General features: G+C 52.0%; 1 protein-coding gene across 15 annotated transcripts; it reads left to right on the forward strand.

The window, feature by feature from the left end:
- Positions 1 to 440: 440 nt before the first annotated feature.
- Positions 441 to 24,486, forward strand: Map7d1 (MAP7 domain containing 1). 15 transcript variants are annotated; one of them, XM_034502354.2, is made up of 18 exons: positions 481 to 767; positions 14,198 to 14,548; positions 14,687 to 14,755; positions 15,625 to 15,788; positions 16,381 to 16,495; positions 17,869 to 17,979; positions 19,283 to 19,405; positions 19,502 to 19,665; positions 19,766 to 19,905; positions 21,548 to 21,876; positions 22,123 to 22,327; positions 22,414 to 22,552; positions 22,654 to 22,758; positions 23,008 to 23,061; positions 23,247 to 23,289; positions 23,388 to 23,478; positions 23,593 to 23,786; positions 23,893 to 24,486. In XM_034502354.2, exons 1-18 carry the CDS (start codon positions 722 to 724, stop codon positions 23,901 to 23,903), a joined length of 2,454 nt encoding a protein of 817 aa, XP_034358245.1. In that variant the 5' UTR covers positions 481 to 721; the 3' UTR covers positions 23,904 to 24,486. The 15 variants fall into 15 exon arrangements, with proteins under 15 accessions (XP_034358252.1, XP_034358245.1, XP_034358240.1 ...); XM_034502353.2 differs by having other exon boundaries at positions 484 to 767; positions 23,244 to 23,289; XM_034502355.2 differs by having other exon boundaries at positions 486 to 767; positions 16,381 to 16,486.
- The last annotated feature ends 1,676 nt before the right edge of the window (positions 24,487 to 26,162 follow it).

A 26,162-nucleotide genomic window follows, 5' to 3' on the forward strand; every position in this document is an offset into this window, starting at 1 on the left:
TTAGGAGTCTCCATGAGACCGTTCTTCAAGCGTTGCAACGTCCCTCATGAAGATTTTGTCTGAGGCAGGCCTGGGAGAGAATTTAGACTTGACGCTGAAGCCTCCAGCATCCAGAGTGAGAGTAGGGGATCCCAACCCAGCTCCCCACTCCCCCAGTCCCAGCGGCGGGTGAGTCACCCGAGAGCTCCCTACTTAGTCTTCAGGCGCGCGGCACGTACCAACGCGCGGCCGCAGGGGGAGGCAGCGTGGCCCGCAGCGTCCACCCAGCTCGGCGTCCGCCCTGCGGCGACCACAGAAGGAGCGTCGTGGGGTTCCCAGTGCTGCATCGCAAGGCGGAGTCGGAGCCCTCTGGTTGTGCCCGCGGTGGCTCTGTACTCCATCACTGCGGGGGCGGACGTCCCCCGCGCACTTGGTACATTCGGAGAGGCCAGGCCCAGCCCGGGCGGTACAATAGGGTTGGGCCGCGACCAGGACAGAGCCGGCGCGGGGCAAAGGAGGAGAATCTCGGTCGCGGAGGACCGACCCCGGGTAGCCGGCTACTCAGAACTTCATTAGCCACCGGCCTCGACCTCTCCCACTCCGAGCGCGGCCGCCTCTGAGTCTTTGCCCGCTGGGCGGGCCGGGCGGGATGCGCCGCGGGACCCCGGTCCTGGCCTCTGGCCGTCGCCGCCGCCGCGGCTGAGGACCCCCCCCCCCCCGCATCTCCTGTGACGCCGCAGCCATGGAGAGTGGCCCGCGTGTGGAGCCCGGCCCGGGCGCACCCGTAGGTAAGCCGGGAGCCACACAAGAGCGAGCCCGGAGGGAGGCCGAGTAGCCGCGGGGCGGCCAAGGATGAGGCTGGCGGCTGGGCGGGGACCCCTCCCCCGCCGCGCCCTCTGACCACTTAGAAGTTTAAAAATAAAGGCTGCGGCGGCCGCCGAGGCTCGGGGCCACGGACGCATCTTCTGACAGCTGCCTCCTCCCCCCCAGCCTCCGCGCCGGGACGCACAGGGCATGGGGATCCGTGGGAACCCGCCTAGGGAATCGATGGGGTGACCCTTCTGCCGCAGCCCGGTGCCATCCTCTCCTCCCCACCCCCACTCTCCTTCGAGATCCACCCCAGACTCTGAGGATCCTCTTTTACTGATCTGGAGCTGCTGTCTTCTCCATCCTCCGTGAGCACGTGTGACCTTAGCCTTAGTGTGTGTATTAGGGGACCAGATTCTCAGGTCTGGAACCATGCATACCGAAGCTAGGCTCTCGTACCCCCACGCCCAGGCCCTGGCCCAGACCTCGCCCCCACCCCATCCGTCCAGCTGCCGCGCAAAGGGCCTGTTGCTGTTGCGGGCCGACCAGGAGGGGAGGGAGACGAGGGGGAGGTCTCTAGCGGTGGCTGCCAAGTAACCCGCCGGATAAAGGGGAGGGGGAGGGGGAGGCGGTATTGTTTGGGGCGCGGGCAGGAGCTGGGGAGTGGGCCGCCTTCCCAAAAGCCAGGCCTACTTCAGAGCCCACCCAGTCTGATTTAGGACAGGAGTGACAGAGGTCCTGCCGGCACCATGTCACTTCTCTGGGCCAGAGTCTGTAGAATGAGGTGAAGGCTCAAGGATGGCACTCCCGACATGCCACATCATTGCCCCAGACTGAGGTTTTTTGGATGCTTTACACACACACACACACACACACACACACACACACACACACACACACACAGTTTCTCTCAATACCCTAGACCACCAAAGCTCTCCCTTCCACCCCTCACCCCACCAACCACCAGTGTCCTGGACTTCTGCAAATCCCATTCGATCTGGGAGCAGCTGATGAGGGGGTGGGGACAGAATTCTGGTTGGGCCTGGTGTTGGAGGGAGGACTCTTTCTTCCTGGAAGGGGAGGGAAAAGCATGATTACTGAGGACCCAAGTCTTGATCCACTGACACAGTCATCCCCCACACCCCCAGAGAGTCCCCAGCCTAATCCTGTCACCTCCCTGCCCCCTGGGGTGTGGGGCCCAGAATGAGAGTATCTATAGGTGTGGAGAGCTCCTGGGATGAGGGGTGTGGGACTGCTTGGCTGTGGGTGGGCCCCTCCGTGTCCGTGTGGGTACTTGGAGGGGACTTATGAGTGATGGCCTTCTGGAGGTTTGCAGACTGTGTTGGCAACAAGGGTGGTTGGGTTTGTCTTGCCTCTATGGAGCCTGAGAGGGGACACCTAGGGAAGCCCAGCCTGGTCTAGCCATCTGCTTACTGGTACTTTGCACCTCAGAGTCCTTGGACTGGGGTGTACACAAGAGCCTGAATGAGGGCAGGGACAGCCTTAGCCAGGGCTGGTTTATTAAAATTAGGGCACTTGGATGGGTGGCCCAGACCGAGTATGGGGGCAGGGGTGGGATGCTTGGCTTTACTGAGGGCCTACATGAGTGTGGAGGGGCCACTTGCAGAGACCTGGGATGAGAAGACTCTTCCATACACAGGGACCTAGATGGAGTTACATGACAAGCTGGGTCAGGATCATGGCTTGTCTCTACACATTGAAAATCTGAAAGTGACCGAAGCAAAGGCTTCCTGGGTGTAAATGACAGGCCCGTAGCATGTGCCAGGGAGAGTATGGGGCAATGATCTAAGTCTCTGAGTGTTGGTGACATGACCCTACTCTCTTTGGGTGCTTAGTTGTACACCGAGCTGTAACAGACAGCATGGGGTAGGGGACAAGGGTGGCACCCCCTTTAGAGTCAGAAGGCCTGGATGGCATCCCAGGCAGCTATTTCCTGGCTACTGCACTGGACCCGGGGATTCTACTCCCCGGGAAAACAGGGAGCAGGGTTTGTGCCATGAGCCTCTAGTGGTTGATGGGAGATGATGAACCTAAAGGAGGCTGGCATGCAGGCACCAGACACCCTGGGTAAAGTGTGATTACCATTATTGTGGTCAGGCTCTTTACAACTGGTGCCAGCAGGGAGGCGTGAACTGTGGGGGAGGGCAGGAATTGGGAAGCAGTTCAGAGCATAGATGGATGAGTTCGGTGTCATAGCCTCCACTGTGTGATGGGGTGTGGGGGGTTTCTTACCCTGATTCTTAAGTTCTCCCATCTAGAAAGTAAGAATAATGCTAGAAATGACCCCTCAGAGGCACCAGGCTCTTTAACTTAGCCCCTGGGACACAGTACTCAATAAATGCCAGCCTAGGTTTGTGTTATATTGATACCACTTCTAATTCTGTCAGAAGTCTGAGGACCAGAGAGGGACCACCATTAGAATTGAAGGGGGGGGGGTGTCAGCATGTAAATAGGGCAGAATGCCGGGTGAGGGACATCTAGACTGATGTGAGGCGCTGAAGCACATCTGGATGAGAGAGAGGCTGCTGTTCCGATGTGGGGCCCTGGCAGGAGGAGAGGAAACAGGAGTCAGGCCTCACACATTGTCCTGTGGCCCCACCATGTGACAGTAGGGTGCTGCTGCTGCTGAGGTGGTAAATGCAGTGGGTACCTACTCCTACTCCGACTTAGTCGGGGAGCAGATATGTGTTCTCTGAAGGGCAAACACTATGGTTGCCTGCCAGCGTAGTGCTGCAGAACATAGGCTTTGTTTGTGGCAGACCCTGTAGAAGTTGAAGACTGACCCAGTGGACCGCAGATATCCGTGCAACAGCCAACATGGTTGCCGCCTCCCACTGCCGGACAGTCCCCTCACTGGACTGGTGGGCTCTGTAATGAGCCTCTAGTGTGCAGTCACGCATATGCAAATGAGGAATAAGGGCACTAGGCCAGCTTAGCCCTTCTCCCCCTAAGGATGGCCACTGGCTATTAGTGGGGCAGAGGTGAGCAAAGGATCCGGAAGCTGAAAGCAAGGCCCCAGACTAGAGTGGAGGCACTCAGAGCAGTTAGTGCAGGTCTCAGGTCTGACTGAGCTTGAATGGAGGCCATAAGCAGCTGGGAATCATGTCCTTGGGTCCCCTCCGGGCCAGGGAGGGAGTCAGAGAGGCAGGCTTAGATAATGTAGCTTTGTTGGCTGGTGGTAGCTCTGCCTGGCACCCCGGGGCACAGCCTGTAGTGTTTCCTCCTTCACCTCTCAGCTGCAACTCTTTCCCCCAAGGGAAATGGGGTGCCTGGAGTAAGGAACATGATACTGCTGGTCCTCCTCAGCTGTCAGGGGAGATTTGGACCTAGGGAAGGAGGTGATTCCTTGGATCTCCAAACTCCCATTTCTTGTTCCTGTCCCTTCACCTACCATTTGTTCATGACCTTCACTATGCCGGGCAGTGTCCCCTCTCCTTTGTTCCTCATGACAATCCCATGAGGAGGGACTAATTTTCTCCCCATTTTATAGATGAGACCCAGAGAGGTAAGGTTGCTTGCCCAAATCCACATAGCTAGGTACTGGCAGCCAGAGGATTTGAAGTTTCCGCACCAAATCTTTATGCAGAATTATCATGACCAAGCAAGCCAGTGACAGGGTCTGTCCCACTTCCTTTCCAAAATGTACTTCTGTGGGCCTTGTGGTAATTTTCCCTTGCAGACAATATTCCCTGGTAGCTCATGGGTTCCCTGTGAGTCCTGTCAGGTTGGAGACTGAGCACACTGGACTCAAGTGGTGAATGATAGATAGTCTGGCTAAAGGCTCACTCTTCAGGCTGTGGGCTGGGGCTAAGGGAGGGACACAGTGGAGCCTGGGCTGCTGGATGGGGTCATTTCCTGCCGCCTAAAATAACAGGAAGTGGGTGCTCCTGATTGGAGGCTAGGAAACAATGGCCGCCAGTCCTGCCAGGGATCTCCTTCAGACCTCTGTCTCACTCACTAAGGCTACAGAAGCTTCAGCCTAGCTTCAGGACCCTGCCTCCCACTTCTGGGGGAGGCTGGCCTTTCCCAGTGTAACTGCTTACAACTGCCTTGTTCCTCCAGGCCAGGACAAATGCTCTTAAGAAACACCTGTCCTGGCCCAGCATCCAGACCTCCCTCAGGCTTTGTCCTTCCTACCCATCCTGTTCTCCCAGCCCAGATCTCTCCAGTAGGAGAAACCCCGGAACACCCTCCCCCGACCCCCATAGCAGTGAGGGTAGTTGGGGATAGTTAACCTGACTGTGCAAACCTCACCTTTACCCTTCACCAGCTGTGTGGCTTTAGCAAGTGCCTTAATTCTCAGAATCTGCTTTTCTGGTTTGTAAAGTGGGGTGATGGTGTACCCTCCCCCATTAGGATGGAAACAAAGGTAGTTATATCCTTAGGTGGACGTGGCACAAGCCTTCTGTGTGTTTCTGTGCATGTAAAGTTTTGAATCCCGAGTCTCTTTCCTGTGAGAAATGAGGGTCTTGACCATCATTGTGTGCGCCCTTGTCTATGTTGTCTGCTTCCTCTCCTGGGTGGTGTCTCTGTCTCTGTCTCTGTCTCTCTCTCTCTCTCTCTCTCTCTCTCTCTCTCTCTCTCTCTCTCTCTCTGTGTGTGTGTGTGTGTGTGTGTGTGTGATGTGTATGTCTCCTGCCTCTCTGTCTCTCTCCTGTCTTTCTCTGATGTATATACCTGTCTTTCTGTCTGTCTTTGCTCTCTCCCTGCCTGTCCTATCCTCATCTGTCAGGTTTGATGTTGACACCTCAGAAGCCACCTGGAGGTGTTTAGCTGTCTGTCCTGTCTCCTTTGTCTGCATCATCCCTGCTGCTCCCTCCCAGGATCTGCCTGCTGCTTCCCTCAGCTCTCACCTGACAAACTGCCCTGCCGGGGAGATGGACCTCCCTTCCACTCCTTGGTCTGGGGCCTCACTCCCTGCCTCCTGTTGGCCAGCCTAGGCAGGAGCCTGCCTCCCCTGCATTCCTGAGCTCTTAGCTCAGGGCCTGCATGCCCCACCTGCACCCTTCACTTTTGTGGGGGAACCTCCCTGGGGGAGCCAACGAGTCACTTCCTTCTTAGGGAACAGACAGAAGCCTGAGGAAAGGCTTGTCCACCAGGCAAGAGCAGCATGACACAAGATTTTGTCATCGGGCAACACGGGGTTCAAACCCTGACACGGACAGGGACACGCTATTCAGTATGACTAACAGTTAATTTACCTGTGACAGAGTAGGGAATATTTAGTACTTTCCCTTTAGGATGGTTACGAGAATTGAATGACATAAGAGAACATGGCTTGCCGGGCAGTGGTGGCAGCATGTCTTTAATCCTAGCACTTGGGAGGCAGAGGCAGGTGGATTTCTGAGTTCAAGGCCAGCCTGGTCTACAGAGTGAGTTCCAGGACAGCCAGGGCTACACAGAGAAACCCTGTCTTGAAAAAACAAACAAACAAACAAACAAACAAACAAACAAAAAAAGCCATGGCTTAGGACTTGGCAGAGGACATCAGGGCTTTCGCACAGTCATGAAATTTAGGGTTTAGAGACACATCTATGCCTGGAAACACCTTGGCAGTCTTGCTGTCTAGCCCTCCTTTTTGCTTTTTGACTGTTTGTCTGTTTTGGGTTATTGTTTGGTTGTTTTTTTTTTTGTTGTTTTTTTTTTTGTTTTTTGTTTTTTTTTTGAGACAGGGTTTCTCTGTGTAGTCCTGGCTGTCCTGGAACTCACTCTGTAGACCAGGCTGGCCTCGAACTCAGAGATCCGCCTGCCTCTGCCTCCGAAGTGCTGAGATCAAAGGTGTGTATTACCACTGCTCTGCATTTGATTTGTTTTTTTGTTTTTTTTTTTAAAGACAGGGTTTCTTATACCTGAGGCTAGCTTTGAACACTTGAGTCTCCTGCCTTCACCTACCAAGTACTGGGACTATAGGCATGTGCTTCATGCTTGGGTGACTACACATTGTATAGGTAAATTCCCACCTACGTCTGTCCATCCATCCATTTGTGTTGGGGTAACAGAAACCTACCTGAAAGGACTATAAGTAGTTAGTACCCCACACATGCTGCAGGCCCACTGGGGACTTGACCCCCCATCTCTCAGCAGACCCGATGGTGTCAGAAGGCCATTTAGGAGCTTCTGGAAAGAAAGGACCTTCTGACATCACCATGCAACCAGATCCTGCACCTTTGCCCTGCAAATTTTTTTTGTGCCAAGAAATAAATACAAGTTATCTGCTGCTTATCCAGTTCTTAGCAAATACTTCTGGTGGATATCAACATAGCAGAAGAAAATTGGCAGTGGCTGGAACCTCCCAGCCTGGCACAGTCCAAAAGCAAGATAAAGTTAAGTAACCTAAGATCATATTTGATTGAGGTGAATAATCGGAAAAGAATCAACCATATTGTATAGATAATTAACTCGGGAATTAATTTGGCTTAACACAAGTCGTTCCAGATAATGCCATCCTGGTGACATTTTGTCAGGGTTGGCAGAATTCTGAGGGAATATTTGTATTCAGGGTCAGTAGCCTGCCAGGTCACAAAAGTAGTTCCAAGCGTCCTGTTTGCCTCCTGAGAAGTTTTTCTTGTTTAGCTGCTGGAGTAAACATTCATTATTTTTGTGAAAGTCTACCTGAGTGCTTTTGTCCAGGGAGCTGCCCAAACTCTGTTTTAATGGGGGTCCTTTCTTCCTTTTGATATTCATCATTTCAAAATACATAGCCACACATCTGTTTGTTTTTTGTTTGTTTGTTTTTTGTTGTTGTTGTTTCTCTTTTGACAGTGTCTCTCTACTGTATAGCTCTGGCTGTTACGAACCTGCTGTGTAGTCCTCCTGGCTATCCTAGAATTTGCTGTGTAGATCAGGCTGTCCTCGAACTCAGAGAGGAGTGCAGAGATGAAAGGGGTATACCACTACATCCAGCAGATCTGTTCTTTGTGTTTCCTTCACAGGCACCTGCTCTAGGCTAGGGTGGCCTCCTGGTGTGGCATTTTATTGTCATTCAAAGCACTTTGTGACTGTCTCCTTAAATGTGGCATTGTTGTAGCTGCTGCTGGTGGAGCAGTGAGCAAAGCAGAAGTGGCTCTTCTCTGTCTAGGAGGAAAGAACCACACAGCAAAGCTTGACAGTCTGACAGGGCCCCAAAAAGAAGCTGTGAAGCCAGCGGGGTGTAATAAAGGATTCTGTGCCCATTGGAGAAGTCAGAGAATGCCTGGGGGCGCCACTAGGAGAAGCAAGAGTTAACAATGAAAAGAAGGGAAGGAGCCCTGCAAACCCTGTGGCAAGAAGGAGCTTGGATAGTTACCAGACTTTAAAAAAAGGTCTGTAGTTAGAGTTCACTGGACAAGCTGGGTTTAAATGGATGGTGGAGAGGGAGCCGGATTTTAGATTTCCATCAGACTTGGGGACTCAGCTCCAGCATCTCACCTGTATCCTCAGAGCAGTGGGACACATTGAGGTTGCAAATGTTCAGTGGGGAGCAGAGTAGGGATGGGTGAGGTAGAGCAGGAATCTGAACTCCAGGTAAGAAATGGCGATGCTTTCTTCCAGAGCGGGTCGCCTTCACTTCTCAAGTGTTTATGGGACATTTAGGTCCCCAGATCTGTTGGTGCTAGAGATAAGATGTGACAGTTGTCCCCTTTGGGGATCCTAGGCCAGGAGTGGGGATATTGTTAAGATGGGGTTTGTGAACCAACTGCATTGGTGTTCACCCGTTGTCCCAGGTTTTCAGGAGGCTAAGGCAGAAGGGTGGCTGGAACTCTCGAGGTTGACACCAGCCTAGGCAACATATCAGAACCCTGCATCTAAGAAGAGGCTTTCTATGGTGACAGTTCTAGAAGATCCTGCTTTGCAAGGGACGTCAGATCTCACTGAACTCTGCCCCTTTCCACCTTCATGCCTCGGAATAAAATGATCTTACCACAAAATAATAAGGCAAATAGGAATGAAGAAAACAGGAGAGATGGCTCAGTGGAAAGTTCTCCTTGCTGCTCTCCTAGAGGACCAGAGCCTGGTCCCAGCATCCCTGTCAGCTGGCAAACAACCGTGGAGACTCCAGCTCCAGGGGACCCAGTGATCTCTTATGGCCTATGTGGACATATGTCTCCCACACACACATATTTTTTAAAAATCACGAAAAGGAGAAGCTTGTTGTCACGGGTTTGGAACCCCAGTTACTCAGCTGTCTGGAGCAGAGCTATGGAAATTTCAAGGCCCATCTGGACTCTAGAGTGAGTTCAGAAGTCAGGCTGGGCAAGTTAGTGAGGCTTTGTCTCAAGATAAACTCACAAAATCTGAGGACACAGTGCAGTGGTCGAGTACTTGATTAGTGTGTCAGAGGCTCTGGGTTCAAGCCCTAGTACTGAAAACAAACAAGAATGCACTTAATGCTTAGTAGAACGTTGTTTATTATTATATGTGTGATGTGTATGCAGGTGCGCACATGCACACTTGTGTGTGCACTGACATAGCATTCTATGGGATCCAGGGATGAAACTCAGGTTACCTACCAGGCTTGTTCAGCACATGTATTTACCCACTGAGCTATCTCACTGGCCCTCTGCTTATAGTTTTAAATCAAGGCAGACCTCACTGAGACAGGAGACGGGTGGGGGCCCGGGTAGGGAATGAGCTTAGTTGCATATGGGGGCAAAGACTTCCTACAGAGGACTTGCAAGTTGCAGCCTAAGGCAGAGGGCCATAAGAGACTGTGGCTGGAGGGACTGAACTCCAGGAAAAAGGGAAAAGGAAAATGGTGTCCAAGAAATAACAGGCTGCAGAGGGAGGGTGTCCTGTAGAGCCGTAGACTGGGGTGGCCACTTGGGGTTCTCATCTTCATGAGATGGGGTGTGTTCTGGGATTTCAGGGAAGTCATGATGTGATTTGACTTACTGTTAATCCATCTCCCCTGCTGTTGTGTTGAGACAAGAGCAAGGGGGTGGAGCAAGGAATTGGAAGCTGTGAAAAGTGATTGACTTTGGGGTACATTTTGAAAATAAAAGCCCAAAAGATTTGCTGGGATTAGACAGTCTAAAATGACTCCCAGATCTGGGAAGCTTCAATAGCTGGGCTGGGAAGAACGGAAGTGGGGGAGTGGTTAAGTATAGGGCATCAATGAAACATCCAGGGTGTCAGGTAGGGAGTTACAGGACTGAAACTGGTCCTCTGGGGAGAAGTCTGGGCTGGAGAAACAAATTTGGTTGCTGTCAGCACAGGGATAATGTCGGATGACATCACCTCAGAGTGTGGGGACAAAAAAGGTAAGCTCCTGACAGCCCTGGGGCACACAGCAGCAGGGAAAGGTTAGGAAGTCAGGGAGGGGCCGACAGAGACACAAGTCCCAGCCAGCAAAGCAGCCAGAAAAAAAAAGTGTGTTGTCTGAAGAAGCACCACAGGGTTGGCTGTGTCTGTGTGGCAAGTAAGAATGAGACTAGTGACTTAGTGGCCTGGAGGTGCCCGCTGACCTCTCAGAGAGTAGGGTCAAGGCCCTGGGTGAAGGCCTGAGCTAGAGGAGGTCTGGCAGAGGGGAAGTGGATGGCTTCTTCAGCATAGGTGCTGTTTTGAGGAGGCCGAGACGGTGTCCACAGTTAGCATTTGTACCAGCAACTCAGGGAGGACAGAGGCTCAGCTACGTTCAGGGTTTCCCCGACACAGGGATCAGCCTGTCCACTCTACAGCCAGAAGCCTTGACTGTATTTGATGCCCCACTCCTCCCAGCTTTTCTGTCTCTCAGCATTTGGGCCCCACTTAGATACTCACAGTCTTACCTGGTGGGTGTGATTTGCCTGGGTGTAGACAAACACCTGCCTACCAGTTTCCTTGCAACACCTGTTAGCACATACAGGTGCTTGAGGAAGGATGCTACATAAGCCTCACCCTCGGCCTTTAAGCTAAGACTTACCCACCCAAGCTTTGGCCTCAGACAGCCCTGGGTTCGAATCTTTCCCCACCAGATAAGACTTTTATGACCCTGAGCAAATCCTTTCATGGGAGGACCTTTGCTTGCCTCATGGAAGGAGCAGCCAGGCTTCACTGAGTGGATGCTTAGTCAACACACTTAGTGCTGTGTGGTGAAGTTAGTTAAGGAATTTGCACCTGGCTAGGAAGTGACCAGTCACCTCTCAGGCTGGTATGAAGAGCTGGGTCACCTGCCTTGGGGCTGGCAGGGTTGAGAGTTATGAGGGAAAACATTGCCTGCAACACAGGAAGTAGAAGAGGAAAAAGTGAGGAAGGAAGGTAGAAACTGGGGTGGTAGTGTAATTAACTGCCTACCATTCATCCCTCATACTGCTTAACATTGGTGCTCGAGGTCTGTGCAGAAGGGCCAAGACCAGTGTGGGTCTCACCCTTCCTAACACTGGGACCTTTTAATGTAGTTCTTTATGTTGTGGTGACCCCCCTCCCCAGCACAAAATTATTTCATTGCTATTTATAATTGTGCTAGTTATGAATCATAATGTAAATATATGATATGTGACCCCTGTGGGTATCACAACCCACACTGCTGGCCTAGGTTCTGCCAGTGACACTAGGTTCAAATCCACACTGGGTCCCTTACTAGCCACATGATCTCAAAGTTGGATGTGTTAGCACATGCTTGGAACCCTAGCACTGAAAAACAGGAGGCCAGAGGACAACAGTTCTCATTAGGCCAGGTTAGAGCTCATAGTGAGAGAGACCCCGTCTCAAAGGAAACAAAAAGGACTCTCCCTAGTCTGTGCTTTCCTTTCTCTGTCTTTATTTATTTATTTATTTATTTATTTATTTATTTATTTTTGAGACAGGGTTTCTCTGTGTAGCCCTGGCTGTCCTGGAACTCACTCTGTAGACCAGGCTGGCCTCGAACTCAGAAATCCACCTGCCTCTGCCTCCCAAGTGCTGGGATTAAAGGCGTGCACCACCACTGCCCGGCCTTTCTCTGTCTTTATGAAAGAGATGTTAACATCTTCTTCATAAACAATGAAGTTAGAACCAGGATATGCAAAGAGAGTATAGCTTTACATGTAGGAAGCACTCAGTAAGACATGAATATTAGTGAATATTGATGGTGGTGTACGCTTTTAGTCTTAGTACTTTGGAGGCAGAGGCAGGAGGATCTCTGTAAGTTTGGGGCCAGCCTGGTCTACATAGCTAGCAAGTTCCAGGGCAGCCAGGGCTACATAGAGAACCAGTCTCACTATATATATTCATGCATGTGTGAGTCTCAGTGGCTAATGTCTCAATGCTGAGACGTAAGTAAGGAGTGTCCGTGCTTTACAGAAGAGCAGCTGTAGCACACAGCAGGTTTGCAACAATTCAAAGTCACTCGGTATTCAGGAAAGCCAGGGTCCATGCTTGTATCATCTGGCTTTGAACCCAAACCATTAGATGCCTACCTCTTAGATGAGGATATGTGGAATCCCAAAGACAGTTCCCTGGGGTGTCTCCTCCCTGCAGACAGTTTGTCCCAGGGATGAGGAGTTTACATGTCCTGAAAGACAGGACAGAATCTTAGATTTGGTGTGGCAGGAGTCCCCAGGAAGAATGAAAAAGTTTCCCATAATACTGTCTGTACCCATCTGTCAGTACTGTGTCCTCACTAACTCCCTAAGTGGCCAGAGGGTCCCTGCAGATGACATAAGGGCTCAACCTGAAAAGAATTCTCTCTGGGAGAGCTGGAGGTGACCTAAGATCTACAGAGAGTCTGGAGTAGGCTTGACTACTGGGCTCTTCGGACCCACTTCACACATTGGAAAACAGAGGCTTGGAGTGTGAATAGCTTACCCCTCTGTCTTCAGGTGGCAAAAATTAGAACAGGGCTAACATGTTTTTTAACCTGTCCTCTGATGTAATATTTAACAAGTTCTCTTTCTGAGGCAAGCTGGTCTACAGTTGGTTGTGTAGCTAGGCCGACCTGTTTGAAACACTTCTCCTTAGCCTTCCAAGTGCCGGTGTTCAGTTCTGTGCCACCATGCATGGGTGTGTGAATTTAACACAGGCTTGCTTCAAACTCATTATGTAGTCAAGCTGGCCTTGAACTCACGGCAGTCCTCCTGTCTTAGCTTTCCTAATATTAAAGGTGTGTGCCACCACAAAGTTTAGCAATATTCATATCTGGGGAGTTTGTTGGTTTGGTTGGTTGGTTTTGTTTTTGAGACAGGGATTCTCTGTGTAGCCCTGGCTGTCCTGGAAATCGCTCTATAAACCAGACTGACCTCAAACTCACAGAGATCCCCCTGCCTCTGCCTCTGCCTCTGAGTGCTGGGATTAAAGGCGTGCGCCACCACTGCCCACGGCCCAGCTCCGATATCATACCTTATTCATTTCTTCTTTGTTTTTTTGTTTTTTTTTTTTTAAGATTTATTTTTATGTGTGTGAGTATTTTGTCTTCGAATGTGTACTGCATCGGTGCCTGGTGGCTGTGGAGGCCACACGGGGCATCAGATCCCCAGGGACTGCATTAGAGATAGCTGTGAGCCACCATATGAGCTGTGGGAACTGAACCCAGGTCCTCTGTAAGAGCAACAAGTGCTCTTAACCACTGAGCCATCTCTCCAGTCTCAAATAGTCATATCTTTAAGGAATAAATCTAAGGGTGAGTAGGGGTGGGGGGAGTTGCAGACAGACAGACATCTATAGCAGCTGACTGTCTACCCCACTGATGACTGTGGCAGTGCAGCTATCCCACAGGTACCATGCCTTTGCCCTTCCTCTTGACCGGCCCCATGTGCCCAGCCCTAGTATACTTGGGTTGCAGAGTATGATCTGAGGCAGAGAGGATGGATGGGCAACAAGATGGCTCAGTGGGAAGGGCACCAGCCTCAGCGCCTGGTGACCTGAGTTCCGTCCCCAGGATTCACAAAGTGGAAGGAGAGAGACAACTCTCACAAGTTCTCCAACCTCCACATACGCCGCGGCATGTCTCCTCATAGATACCCACACTCACATACACATAAATGAATAAATGTAATTTTGTTTAAAAGGGGAAGTGAAAGAGAGGTCCATTTGGTGCTATAAACTAGGTCTCTGTTTTTCCAACACTCCATGCTCCACCTGCCCCTTTGCAGCCAGCTCTTCCCTGCCAGACGCTTTCCGTGCTCTGCCAACTCCAGCTCACCCTTCCCATCGCAGCTCAGCTGGCACTTGGTCGTGTTCAGGTTAACCATGTCAGCTGAGCTATGCCGATGCTCTTCTTCCTGTCTGCTGCCATGTGTCTACCTTACTGGAGGCTGAGCTCCCTAGAGGCAGGAATCCTGATTATCCTCTCAACATTATGCCATTAATACCTGGAATATACTAGACCTGGCACATGGATAGAATATCCATGAGTGAATGAAAGAATGAATGAGTCCACTGGACAGGGCAGATTGCTGTGTGAACTGACCATGCATGTGCAAACTCTGACCCTCCCTCTCTTGTACTGATCTTTCAGCTGTGTTAGCCAGGATCCCCCAAGAGCCAAGACCTTCTCCAGAAGGTGACCCTTCCCCTCCACCACCACCAACACCGATGTCAGCCTTGGTTCCTGACACTCCCCCGGACACACCTCCTGCCATGAAGAATGCCACTAATCCCAAACAGCTCCCACTGGAACCAGGGAATCCCACAGGGCAGACCTCACCTCAGCCAGCTCCCTCACAAGAAGAATGCCCATCCTCAGAAACAAAGAGCAGGGGACCCACCCCCACAGCCACAGGACCACGGGATGCCAAGCCTTCTCGAAGGAGCAGCCAACCATCCCCAACAACAGTGCCAGCCTCCGATAGCCCTCCTGCCAAGCAAGGTGTGTGATGTCCCCAGTGTCAGACCCTGTGGGTTACTTACGTGGAGGATGGGGACAGGAAGGTGGGGTGGGTGAGGCCTGAAAGGAAAGTCTGAAGCCAGTTGCCCTAGGAGACCCTTTGTTCTTCCTTCTGCTTAGATGTAAAGAAGGCAGGAGAGAGACACAAGCTTGCCAAAGAGCGCCGAGAAGAGCGGGCCAAGTACCTGGGTGAGTGTTTGTGTAGCGTTATCGGCTCATCGAAGGTCCCCAGCCTCCTGTGAATAAATAGTACAGACCCTTCTGGAATACCATGTGTTTGATGATCTCACTTAATCCACTTGGCACATTTTGAGGAAGAATTGGGTTGGAAAAGATGACATCACTTGCCTTAGAGCTAGTGAACAGCTGAGATTCAGACCCAGATCCTCTATCTTACCTCAGATCCATGCGCTATCCCAGTGGTTCTCAACCTGGGGGTCACACAGCAGATAGCCTGTATTTTTTGTTTTATTGTTTTTGTTGTTGTTTTTCAAGACAGGGTTTCTCTGTATAGCCCTGGCTGTCCTGGAACTCACTCTGTAGACCAGGCTGGCCTCGAACTCAGAGATCCACCTGCCTCTGCCTCCCAAGTGCTGGGATTAAAGGTGTGCGCCACTACTGCCCAGCGCAGATAGCCTGTATATCAGATATTTACATTATGATTCATGAGAGTAGCAAAAATGTAATTATGAAGTAGCAACCAAATAATTTTATGGTTGGGGGCGGTCACCACAACATGAACATGAGGCCTTGCAGCATTAGGAAAGTTGAGAACCACTGTTCATTACTATCATATACCATATATTGAAATTTGTCTAGTTGGCCTCCAAGTTATGTACAGGGGTGGGGTGGGGTGTCACAGTGATGAGCTCATTCACCCTCCAGCCACTGTGGGAGACATCTCCATGGAAGCCCTGAAATACCAATGGAGCATCTTGAGGGTGGAGGCTTCACAGAGACAGGCAGGGAAGGGATGGCCCAGAGCTGAGGTAGCAGACCGCAGACTGCTGGGAGCGACTAGAACCCCCTCAGGACATGCCCCTTCATTCCCACCTTAGCGGCCAAGAAGGCAGTGTGGCTGGAGAAGGAAGAGAAGGCCAAGGCGCTCCGGGAAAAGCAACTCCAGGAGCGCCGCCGACGGCTGGAGGAGCAGCGGCTTAAGGCCGAACAGCGCCGGGCTGCCCTGGAGGAGCGGCAGAGGCAGAAGCTCGAGAAAAACAAGGTACAGTCTTCACAATCTCAACGGAGTTCCCACAGGTCTTCAGGGCTACATGCACATGTGCCCAGTGTCTGTGGAGTAGTGAAGTACACATCCACACCCACACATGTCCCTGTGTGACATTGTCCATACAGATGCATTTGCTCCCACATGTGCCTGTGACAGGCCGAGGAGTCTGTTCTGTGTGTGCAGACACGCATCTGTGAACATCCCTACATCCATCATGTGGGTAGAACTTGAGCATTGCTGAGGCTTTGAAAGACGTGATAGCCTAGTCCTGTCTGGTAGCCCCAAGATCAGGACCCTCAGTACTAGGGAGACGTGACTCTACTCAGGAATTCCAGGCAAGGAGAGTCCCACCCATCATCAGAGAAGCAACGCGTACACCCAGGAAGTGACTCAAGCCCATGGGAAAAAAAAAAAAAAAGCTCTCCAAGACCGTGGATAGGGATCTATCATACATGGGTTTGAATCACAGCCAAGTCAGTAACTTTGGTTGCCTGTAGTCAGTCAGGAGGAGCCTGGGATTGGGGAGGACTTTCTCTAGGTGTGGTGGCCGATCCTGAGCCCAGACCTTTTCCCCATTGGCCCCCAGGAGCGCTATGAAGCAGCAATCCAGCGGTCAGTGAAGAAGACATGGGCTGAAATCCGGCAACAGCGCTGGTCCTGGGCAGGGGCCCTGCATCACAGCTCCCCTGGACGTAAGACCAGTGAGTGGGCTAGAAGTGCTGGCAGGTGGGTGGGCAGGGCTGGGGAAAGGAACACTACACACAAGGCCTTGGCTACTCCCTGCAGTAGGTGTGTCTTGCTTCATGTGACTTGTATCTTCTGGAATGGTCTGTAAGCCAAATCACCCTTTCCTAAGGACTTCCACTGTCAAACCAGAAATGGATTCTCTTGACTTGGTTTGTTCCTCAAACCTCTGTCATCTTAGGAGTTGCTAAATGCTTTGCTCCTGTCAGTTACTGTTCATTGATGATATATATTAATATATATGATATATAAAGTCATATATATGACTTTAATGCCCTGCAGACCTAAGTACTTAAAGAGAACTGCCATCCTCTGTTTTGGAAGGTAGTTTTGTTTTTTGGTTTTTTTTTTGTCTGAGTTTTCTTAATAGGCACATTCTGGATTTTGGTCTGCTTCCTTGCTGGCATGTACCACTGTGCTTGGCTGTCTTTATACAAGGACAAGGTTCTGTATTTCATGTCTCTCGCCTGCTGTGTGTACTCATGATGTGTTGTCTAGCCCGCTCTGTAAGGCTGTGTTTTGGAATTTGGATACCTCAGTGAGGTCAGACTTAGGTTCGAATTCTGACCATGTGTGACCTTTAACTCCTCAAGCCTCACTTCCTTCATGTGTAAAATGGGGGATCACAGCACTGCTTGCCTCCAAGGTTGTAGGTAGATGTTTGGAGGATCAAGTGAGATGACATGTATGTGGTGCCCAGCACAGTGCCTGGCCCGTGGTAAGCTGTCATCAACTGTCAGGTTACTTCATGTTTCTGCCTGTGTGCATATTACTTGTGTTTCTCTGTCTGTGCATGTTTACATACATGTGTGCATGCGTAAGTATCCATCACTGTGTATGCCTACGTCTGCATGTCTTTGTCTCTGTCTGGATAAATGTGTGGGAATGTGGATTTGTGCAAGCAACTGTGAACTGTTTAGGTCTTCTGTTTAGGAGCGTTTTTGCATTGTCCCAGTATGTGGGTGTTGTATCCATAGCGCCTTGGCTGGGCAGTGTCAGCAAGTGCCAATGTTGGGTGGTTGTGGGGAGGGGTTGCAGCACCCAGCCCTAGGCAGTGGCTTCCTTTGGTCTGGCCAAGAAGGCTGTAGTTCTAGTTTCCCACCATTTCCTCCCTCTGCTCCTTTTCCATTGGCTCCCTCAATCGGGATTGTTTCTGATCATCTCCCTTGTCCCCTCCCTCTCCCAGGGCCAAATCAAGCCTCTTCCCCATCCTAGCCTGCCCGCTCCTTCCTCTCCCACCCTGCCCTCAGAGCATCCTGCATGGAAGGCCTCAGTGCCCCCCCTGGCTCCCGTCTGGCCCGGCCCTAATGCCGTGTCTTTTCCCCTCCAGGTGGGAGCAGGTGCTCCGTGTCGGCAGTAAACCTGCCCAAACACGTGGACTCTATAATCAACAAGCGGCTCTCAAAGTCCTCTGCCACGCTCTGGAACTCCCCCAGTAGAAGTAAGAGAAGGCTCAGCCTTCCCCCTCCAGAGCCCCTTGTAGCCAGCCCCCTCCAGAGCTCAGCAAGAGTGCTCATCCCTGGAGCCCTCCCGCATACTCGGGTCCAGCTCTACTCTAGTCCACCCTGGGCTCTGTGCCCTTTAGAGAAGCCAGCATTTGGGTCTGGACCCCAGGACATAGTAGTGTCCTGTAGGAGAGACAAAGGACAATGGCCTAGAGGACAGAAAGCTTGGCAGGGGCCTCAGGAGAAGGTTAGGCTAGGGGCTGGGGTGGTAACTGGCAAACTGCTTTCTCTCCAACCACAGCTGGCTGGCCTGGGCCAACCTTAAACAGGTGGCTTTGCCCCCATGTGTCAGGCTAGCCTGGATACTAGGGTGAGGGTATTCTGGCTCCACCCTGGAGGGCCATGCAACCCTGCCATCTCTGCCTTTCAAGCACCTGCTTTGGCCTTGGCTGGGTCCAAAGTTGGGACCAACCAAGGTGGCACAGCTCCCGCGTTCCCACCATGCCCCGGTGCTTACGTATGAGAGAACCATGGTTAAAGTTATTTATAAAGTTTCCCTAGCTTTTATTTGGTTGCTCTGTTGCTTAGCAACCAAATCAGCTGCTGTACCAACCCCACCTGACAGAAGCTTAAAAATAACCCAGCAGCTGAAGGGACAGAGCAGGGTGGCCTAGGGCAGCCAGGCCCTCTAGCTGCCTCTGTCTCACACTCCTAACGGCTGGTTGGAGGAGCACAAGAACCCACACTGCCCCAAATCCAAGAAGCATGCCTCCCCCAGGCCAGCATGATGAAAACAGGAGAGGCAGGCCCTACTGTGGGACCTGGGAGAGGGCAGTTGGGTCTCCCCTAGATCCTGTTATGACTCCTTCCTTGGCTCACAGTTTTGAGCCCTGGCATCTGGGGAGACTGGTAGGAGGCACTCCTAAAGTGATGCAGGGCGTTGGCCTAGGGTTGTTTTTTTTTTTTTTGGGGGGGGGGTGGGTTGTTTTGTTTTGTTTTCTTCTTCCTGGTATTGGGAATTGAACCTAGGGCCTCTTGCATGACAGCCAAGCGCTCTACCTCTGAGATATATTCCCAGTCCCTTGCTTAGTGTGTTGTTGCCTGTGTCTGCAAAAGGAACACCAGAAAAAGAAAAAAAAAAAAAAATATATATATATATATATAAGCGTGACCCTGTGTGACTTGGGGTGGGGGTAACTGTCCTCTTGAGAGTCCTTGGGCTCATCGTGGGTTCAGTGCCTAGTCTCCACCTGTGCCTCTGCTTACATTGACCTGTTCTGTCTGGTGTTCTCCCCTCAGATCGCAGTCTGCAGCTGAGTGCATGGGAGAGCAGCATTGTGGATCGTCTGATGACGCCCACCCTCTCCTTCCTGGCTCGGAGTCGCAGCGCGGTCACACTGCCCCGCAACGGCAGGGACCAGGGTAGGGGCAGCGGCCCTGGGAGACGCCCCACGAGGGCCCGGGCAGGGGCCAGCCTCACGCCCGGGCCACACCCCGACCGCACTCATCCCTCTGCAGCCGTGCCAGTGTGCCCACGCTCAGCCTCCGCCAGCCCCCTGACGCCTTGTAGTGCCCCTCGGAGTGCGCACCGCTGCACCCCGTCTGGGGAGCGCCCAGAGCGGCGCAAGCCCGGCACAGGTGGCAGCCCCGCACTGGCGCGCCGCCGGCTGGAAGCCGCGCCGGTGAGTGACCACAGCTCAGGTGGGAACAGGTTGCATCTAGGCTGGAGCACGGGGGCCAGGCTAACCTCTCCTCCTCCTTGCTCCCATCCCTCACCTCCAGGTGCAGAAAAAGGAGAAGAAGGACAAGGAGCGGGAAAATGAGAAGGAAAAGAGCGCCCTGGCCCGCGAACGCAGCCTCAAGAAGCGCCAGTCGCTGCCAGCGTCCATCAGACCCCGGCTCTCCACCGGCGCTGAGCACAGGTGGGCGGGGCTCTGCGCGTCACCTGGACAGTCAATCTGTCAATCATTCCCAAATATTTTAAAGTTACTGAAGGGCAGGTCTTTCCATTTTCTTGTCTCTCCGTTTCTCTTTTTCTTCTTAATTTTTTTTTCCTTTGAGACTGTCTCCAACTCTTGAGCCCTCACCATATTCTTACCTATATGAGCTTAGTACTAGAAATGGATTCCCCAGCCTCTTGCATGCTAGGCAAGCACCCCATCACTAAGCTATGAACCCAGTCCTTTTTGTATTTTGTTTGGTTTTGGTTTGTTAAGACAGGGTTTCTCTGTGTGCCCTTGGCTGCTCTTGAACTCTAGCTGTGGACCAGGCTAGCCTAGAACTCACTGTGATCTGACTGCCTCCGCCTCCCAAGAACTGGGATTAGAGTCCTATGCCACCCTTGCTCCGCCCCTTTTCACTAGGTTGCCCAGCCTTGAATCCGTGGTTCCTAAAAAGTAGCTGGGGTTACAACAGACCTGTGCCACTATACTTTGTCCATGTGTGTGCATGCATAGGTCAGAGGAATCAGCCCGCCCTCTACCGTGTGGGTCCAAAGAGTGAACTCAGGCTGTCAGGCTTGCTGGCAAACACCTTTGCTTGCTGAGCCATCTCACTGGTCCTTTTTTGTTGAGTAGGCATACCTTGCATCCTAGACTGGCCCTTACTTAGCTCAGTTGCCATGATGAACTTGGAGTTATGATCCTTCTGGCTCTACCTCCCCCAGGTCCTGGCATTAGGGGGCTGTGTGCCCACTCAGCAAGCATGCTACCAACTGAGAAACATTTTTTTTTTTTTTTTTTTTTTTTTTTTTTTTTGGTTTTTTGAGACAGGGTTTCTCTGTATAGTCTTGGCTGTCCTCGAACCCACTCTGTAGACCAGGCTGGCCTCCAACTCAGAAATCCACCTGCCTCTGCCTCCCAAGTGCTGGGATTAAAGGCGTGCGCTACCACTGCCCGGCCTGAGAAACATTTCTACAAAAGCATTTTGACAAAGGTTCTTGTTTTCTTGTTTTTGCTTTTAGGAGGCAGGATCTTGTTATGTAGCCCAAGATGCCCTGGAACTAATTGTGCAGCTGGGCTAGCCACAGACCCCCTAGCTTACACTTTTTCTTTTTTTCTTCTGTCCCCTCATCCTCCACTCCCCTCCCCTTTTCCTTTTCATTTTAAGATATGGTGGGCTAAACCAGGCCTAGGGTTTGCTCTACCAAGTGTACATGCTGTGGGGAAGGCGGGTGTTAATCAAAATCTCTCAGTAATGAGTCTGTAATTGCAAACCGGGATCTACGCACCAAGAGGAAGTGGTAACACTGAGTGATCAGGTGGGATACAACCCAGCCTGCAGAAGGCAGCATGTGGAGGAGGCTGAGGCTGGTGAGAGGGCTGAATAAGCAAAGGCCTTTGTGTGCATGCCTTAGGACCTGAGTTAAATCGCTGGAATCCATGGAAAGATGGAAAGAAAGAACCACGTCCACAGTGTTGCTTTCACATGCATGCTCACACATGCACACCCCACACAATAATAACAATTTTTTTAAGGGAACACTTCCCCAAAGAAGTGGCATGTTGGGGGAGGGGAGTGCCCAGGTGCTCTGCCTTCCCTTCTAACCCTTTTCTTCTCTCTTAGCCCTAAGTCCAAGGCCCGGCCATCCTCTCCCTCTACAACCTGGCACAGACCTGCCTCCCCCTGCCCCAACCCAGGACCAGGCCATGCCCTCCCTCCAAAACCACCATCCCCCCGAGGCACCACTGCATCACCCAAGGGGCGGGTTCGGAGGAAGGAGGAGGCAAAAGAGAGCCCCAGCCCATCGGGGCCTGAGGATAAGAACCACAGCAAGAGCAGAACCGTTGAGGAAAAGGAGCCAGCTGCCCCAACTTCACCAGCGCCCTCACCAGTGCCCTCACCCACTCCAGCCCAGCCTCAGAAGGAGCAGTCCTCGACACAGATTGCTGCAGGTACACAGGAAGTGAGGGTGAGCGGGGAAGAGGTGCCATCTTTTCCTGTGTCTGGGAAATGGACCAGCAGACATTGGTGTTAAGGGCCAGGAAGAACGATCTCCTGCCCAAATCTCTGACACCGGAAAGGCAGCAGTTGAATTGAATGAGTGGATCGCTGAAGTAATGAAAGCATGGAGGCGTACAGGGCAGATGGAGGAGCCTGTACCAGTGTGTACTAACTCCTGGTCTTGGATCTTCCTCCAGACACTGCTGTCCCAGCTGTCCCGGCTGTCCCATCTGTTCCAACTGCCCCTCCTACCACTGCTCCCTCGGTGACCCCTAGCAAACCCATGGCGGGCACCACAGACCGAGAAGAAGCCACTCGGCTCCTGGCTGAGAAGCGGCGCCAGGCTCGGGAACAGAGGGAACGGGAAGAACAGGAGCGGAAGCTGCAGGCTGAAAGGGACAAGTAAGTGTGACCTCTGGGACTGTGAGGGCCCCTGTAGCGCCGGAAGAAGAGGCGCAGACCAAACTTGAGTTTCCTGGGTCCTCCAGGCGAATGCGGGAGGAGCAGCTGGCACGGGAGGCTGAGGCCCGGGCTGAACGTGAGGCCGAGGCCCGGAGACGGGAGGAGCAGGAGGCTCGAGAGAAGGCGCAGGCTGAGCAGGAGGAGCAGGAGCGGCTGCAGAAGCAGGTGCCCCGGGCGGGCAGGCAGATCCTGGCTGGCTCTAGGTGGGTTTAGCCGGGAGGGAAGGCTGAAGTAGGGAACCCCAAACTTATGGAGGTCTTTGGCAGAAAGAGGAGGCCGAAGCTCGATCCCGGGAAGAAGCTGAGCGCCAGCGCCTGGAGCGGGAAAAGCACTTTCAGAAGGAGGAACAGGAGAGACAAGAGCGAAGAAAGGTATTCAGGACAGTTTGGGTCTGGGGGCGGGGCCTTGCCGGGGCGGGGCCTGGCTCTGGCTCCACCTCCAGTTCCTGCAGATTGTAGCAGTGAACCAGTGGGCCCAGGCTTGGATTTGTAGAAGATAGGATAAGGAAAGACAGGTGTGGGTTAGAAGGGAATTGAGCTTTAGAATAGGGGCCAGCGGGTGGGAAGTTGAGGATTAGGTCTGGGTTTGGGCCTAACTGATGTGGGGCCTCCTCCACACAGCGGCTGGAGGAGATAATGAAGAGGACTCGGAAGTCAGAAGCCGCTGAAACCAAGGTCAGGATTCTCAGGTTGGGGAATGGGAGTTGGGGTAAAGAAAGGAGGTTGCAGAAAAGCCTCCAGAGACAAGGAAGAATGCAGTGGGGGAGGCTTTTCTGTGTATGGGCCAAGAAGGAATTTAGTACCGAGGTAAATGGGACAACATATCCCTGGCACCTGATGGCTCTTCTTTCTCAAAGCAGAAGCAGGATGGAAAAGAGACCACAGCTAACAATTCCAGCCCAGGTAAACCCACCATGCATTTCCTTTGCCCTGGTCAACCCTGTTCTCCAGTCCCACCCTTCAACAGCCCCTAACTGATGGTCATTCCTTTGCTGTGGTAGACCCTGTGAAAGCTGTAGAGACCCGGCCTTCTGGGCTACAGAAGGATCCTATGCAGAAAGAGGAGCTGGCCCCCCAGGAGCCACAGTGGAGGTATCAGCTCCCAACCCTAGGGACTCCCAGGCAGACAGCTGCAGGCTGAAGCTGTGGAATCCTCTGGGCTTCTCAGGGAGATGAGATGTTAACCTTGAACCCCTATATCTACAGCCTGCCGAGCAAGGAGGTGCCAGGGTCCCTGGTAAATGGCCTGCAGCCTCTTCCAGCCCACCAGGAGAATGGCTTCTCTCCAAAGGGAACCGCTGGGGACAAGAGTCTGGGTCGAGCAGCAGAGGGACTCCTCCCATTTGCAGAGGCAGAAGCCTTTCTCAAGAAAGCAGTGGTGCAGCCTCCACAAGTCACAGGTGGGGACAGTAGGGACCCTGGCTCTTGCACCCAGCTGCATCCCACTCATCCCTACCTGGAACTCCCCAGCCCTGACTTTTTTTTACCCCTTCTTCTTTCCCTTAGAAGTTCTTTAAGCAGTTGTCTTGGACCCGGGTGCAGCTGTGAAGGTTCCTCCATATCAGCTCGTGGGTGTCTGGAAGAGAAAGAGACAGAAGAAAGATGGAAGTGGCCAGGGCCCTGAGGGCAGAGCTCCTCTTGGTTTTTAATCTGCACCTTACAGACTGATGATGTCTTTGGCTGAAAGCAGGTCCTGCCCCGCAGTACATCCGTGTGCTCACACGTTCAGACACCCGTCTTCCCCATACACACATACACTCATAGCCTCTCTGGCCTCCCCCTGGGGAAGGGCCACTTGTAGTATTTGCCTTGGTTCGGTGGGGTACAGTGGATGTGAATACTGTAAATAGCTTGTGCTCAGACACCTCTGCGTGGAGGAGGCGGGTGCAGGAGGCAGACCCTCCTCCCAAGACTCCCTGGGAAGATCTTCCTCTATTTAACTGTAACCGAGGGGGAACCCAGGTCTGGGAATGGAGTGGCACCTTGGGCCACAGAATACTGGTTGCTTCAGGGGTAATGCCCCCTGTCCTCGCCTGGAATCAGTGTTACTACATCTGATCAAACTTCTCCAGAAATAAAGTGAGAATAATTCTGCCAAAACTGCATGTCTTTGGATCTGGGGGAGGTGGCCGGGTGGGGGAGGGTAGGAACAGGTAAGTGACCTAAGTTCTGAGACCTTAAGGAGCCTAGGGCTTGAGGCTGTGTACTCCTGACTGGTGTAGCAGTCGTGGCTTCCCTGCCCTGTGGTTTTCTAGTTTAGTTATGAATTCCTTCGTTTATTTCTCCAACAGATATTCTGATGCACATAACTTAGAAGTACAGCGGCAGGAAAAGACACAGCCTCTGAGCTTGTGGACTCTCTGCTCAAACAGCATCACAGACACTGGGCTTTCTACTCAGTGTCCCTCTGTCACTCCTCCCCAGCACCAACTCACTCCAGCATGGTGGCTCCTAGCCCAACTCTGGACAGTGAATTATGACTGCGGTGATCTAAAAATGATGACCCTGTGGGTAATCGATTGGCTTGCATGTGTGCATGTGACAGTTCTAGCCAGCAGGCATGAAGAAAAGTCTCCTGGAGACTTGTAAAGGAACCCTGTGTGGCAGATAGTTTTGAGGTGACCTCCCAATATCCCCTGTATTCACACACTTTCAGTCTCCTCCAGAGCTGTATCTGGGTTGGCCTGTGTAGCCAATAGAACACAGCAGCAAGAATGTTATGTCACTCAGCCAAGGCCTCTATCTCGGTTGCCCTCCTGCTCTTGGGTCCCTCAGGCTGGGTAAAATCAAAGTCCTTATAAGAGACCCGTATACCCAGAAACTAAAGCCCCTGGCAGCAGTTACGAGACTAGACTTGGAAACGGATGCTACAGCCCCAATCCAGCCTTCAGATGGCCTTAGGCCTGGCCCACAGTGTGACCATCTTCTCATGGAACACCCACAGCTAGAAACAGTTCAGCCACCTTCAAAAAGAGAGACAACACCTTAAATTGCTGTTTTCTGGTCATGTGCCACTCTAAAATGGCACCATGAGGAGAGAAGCCCTGCTTCTGTGATGTAAAATCTCACTGTGACACTGAAAATCAGTGCACAGCCCACTAACCAGCCTGAAAACTAAGCTCATAGCAAAGATGTCAGTGTTGAGAGCCTAAGTCCGTGAATGCTGGAGAGCTTTCTTCTATTTATTTATTTTCAATACTGGGGATTGCATCTGGGGTGTCTTGTGTGCATTTCAGGTAAGTCTACTAACACTGAGCTGCAGTCCCAGAAACCTAAGTCCTTGAACACCAACCATTGAATTAACCAACCATGAAGCGTAAAACAAGCCTATCTCTGGCTGGCGACATGGCTCACTGGGTGAAGGTACTTGCCATACAAGCTGACAGAGGAGAGAACTGACTGCGGGGTTGTCCTCTGACCTCCACGTGCCCACATATACATCATTCACACAATAATAAATTCAAAGCCGAAACATTTTAATGCAAACCTATGTCCAAACAATTTCTCTTACCATTGACGACAATGCAAACTGAGTTTTCTACGTGGTTCAAAGCTTCTAACTCATCTGGGGACACATAAAAATAAACAAATGTGAGTTTGTTTCCCTTTTGAGAAACTAAAAGGGAGTTGTGGGCACGTTGGCCTGGCTTTATCCTAGCACTTAGGAAGCTGAGGAAGGAGGCGCAAAAGGTCAGAGCTGGCATAGCCTGCCTAGGGAGAGTTTCAAGCAGGGGTCAGCAGTGAGATGCTCCACGGTTGCCTGCAGGAGCTGGCTC

This window comes from Arvicanthis niloticus, chromosome 5 (genome assembly GCF_011762505.2).
Source record: "Arvicanthis niloticus isolate mArvNil1 chromosome 5, mArvNil1.pat.X, whole genome shotgun sequence".
Taxonomy (NCBI): Eukaryota; Metazoa; Chordata; class Mammalia; order Rodentia; family Muridae; genus Arvicanthis; species Arvicanthis niloticus.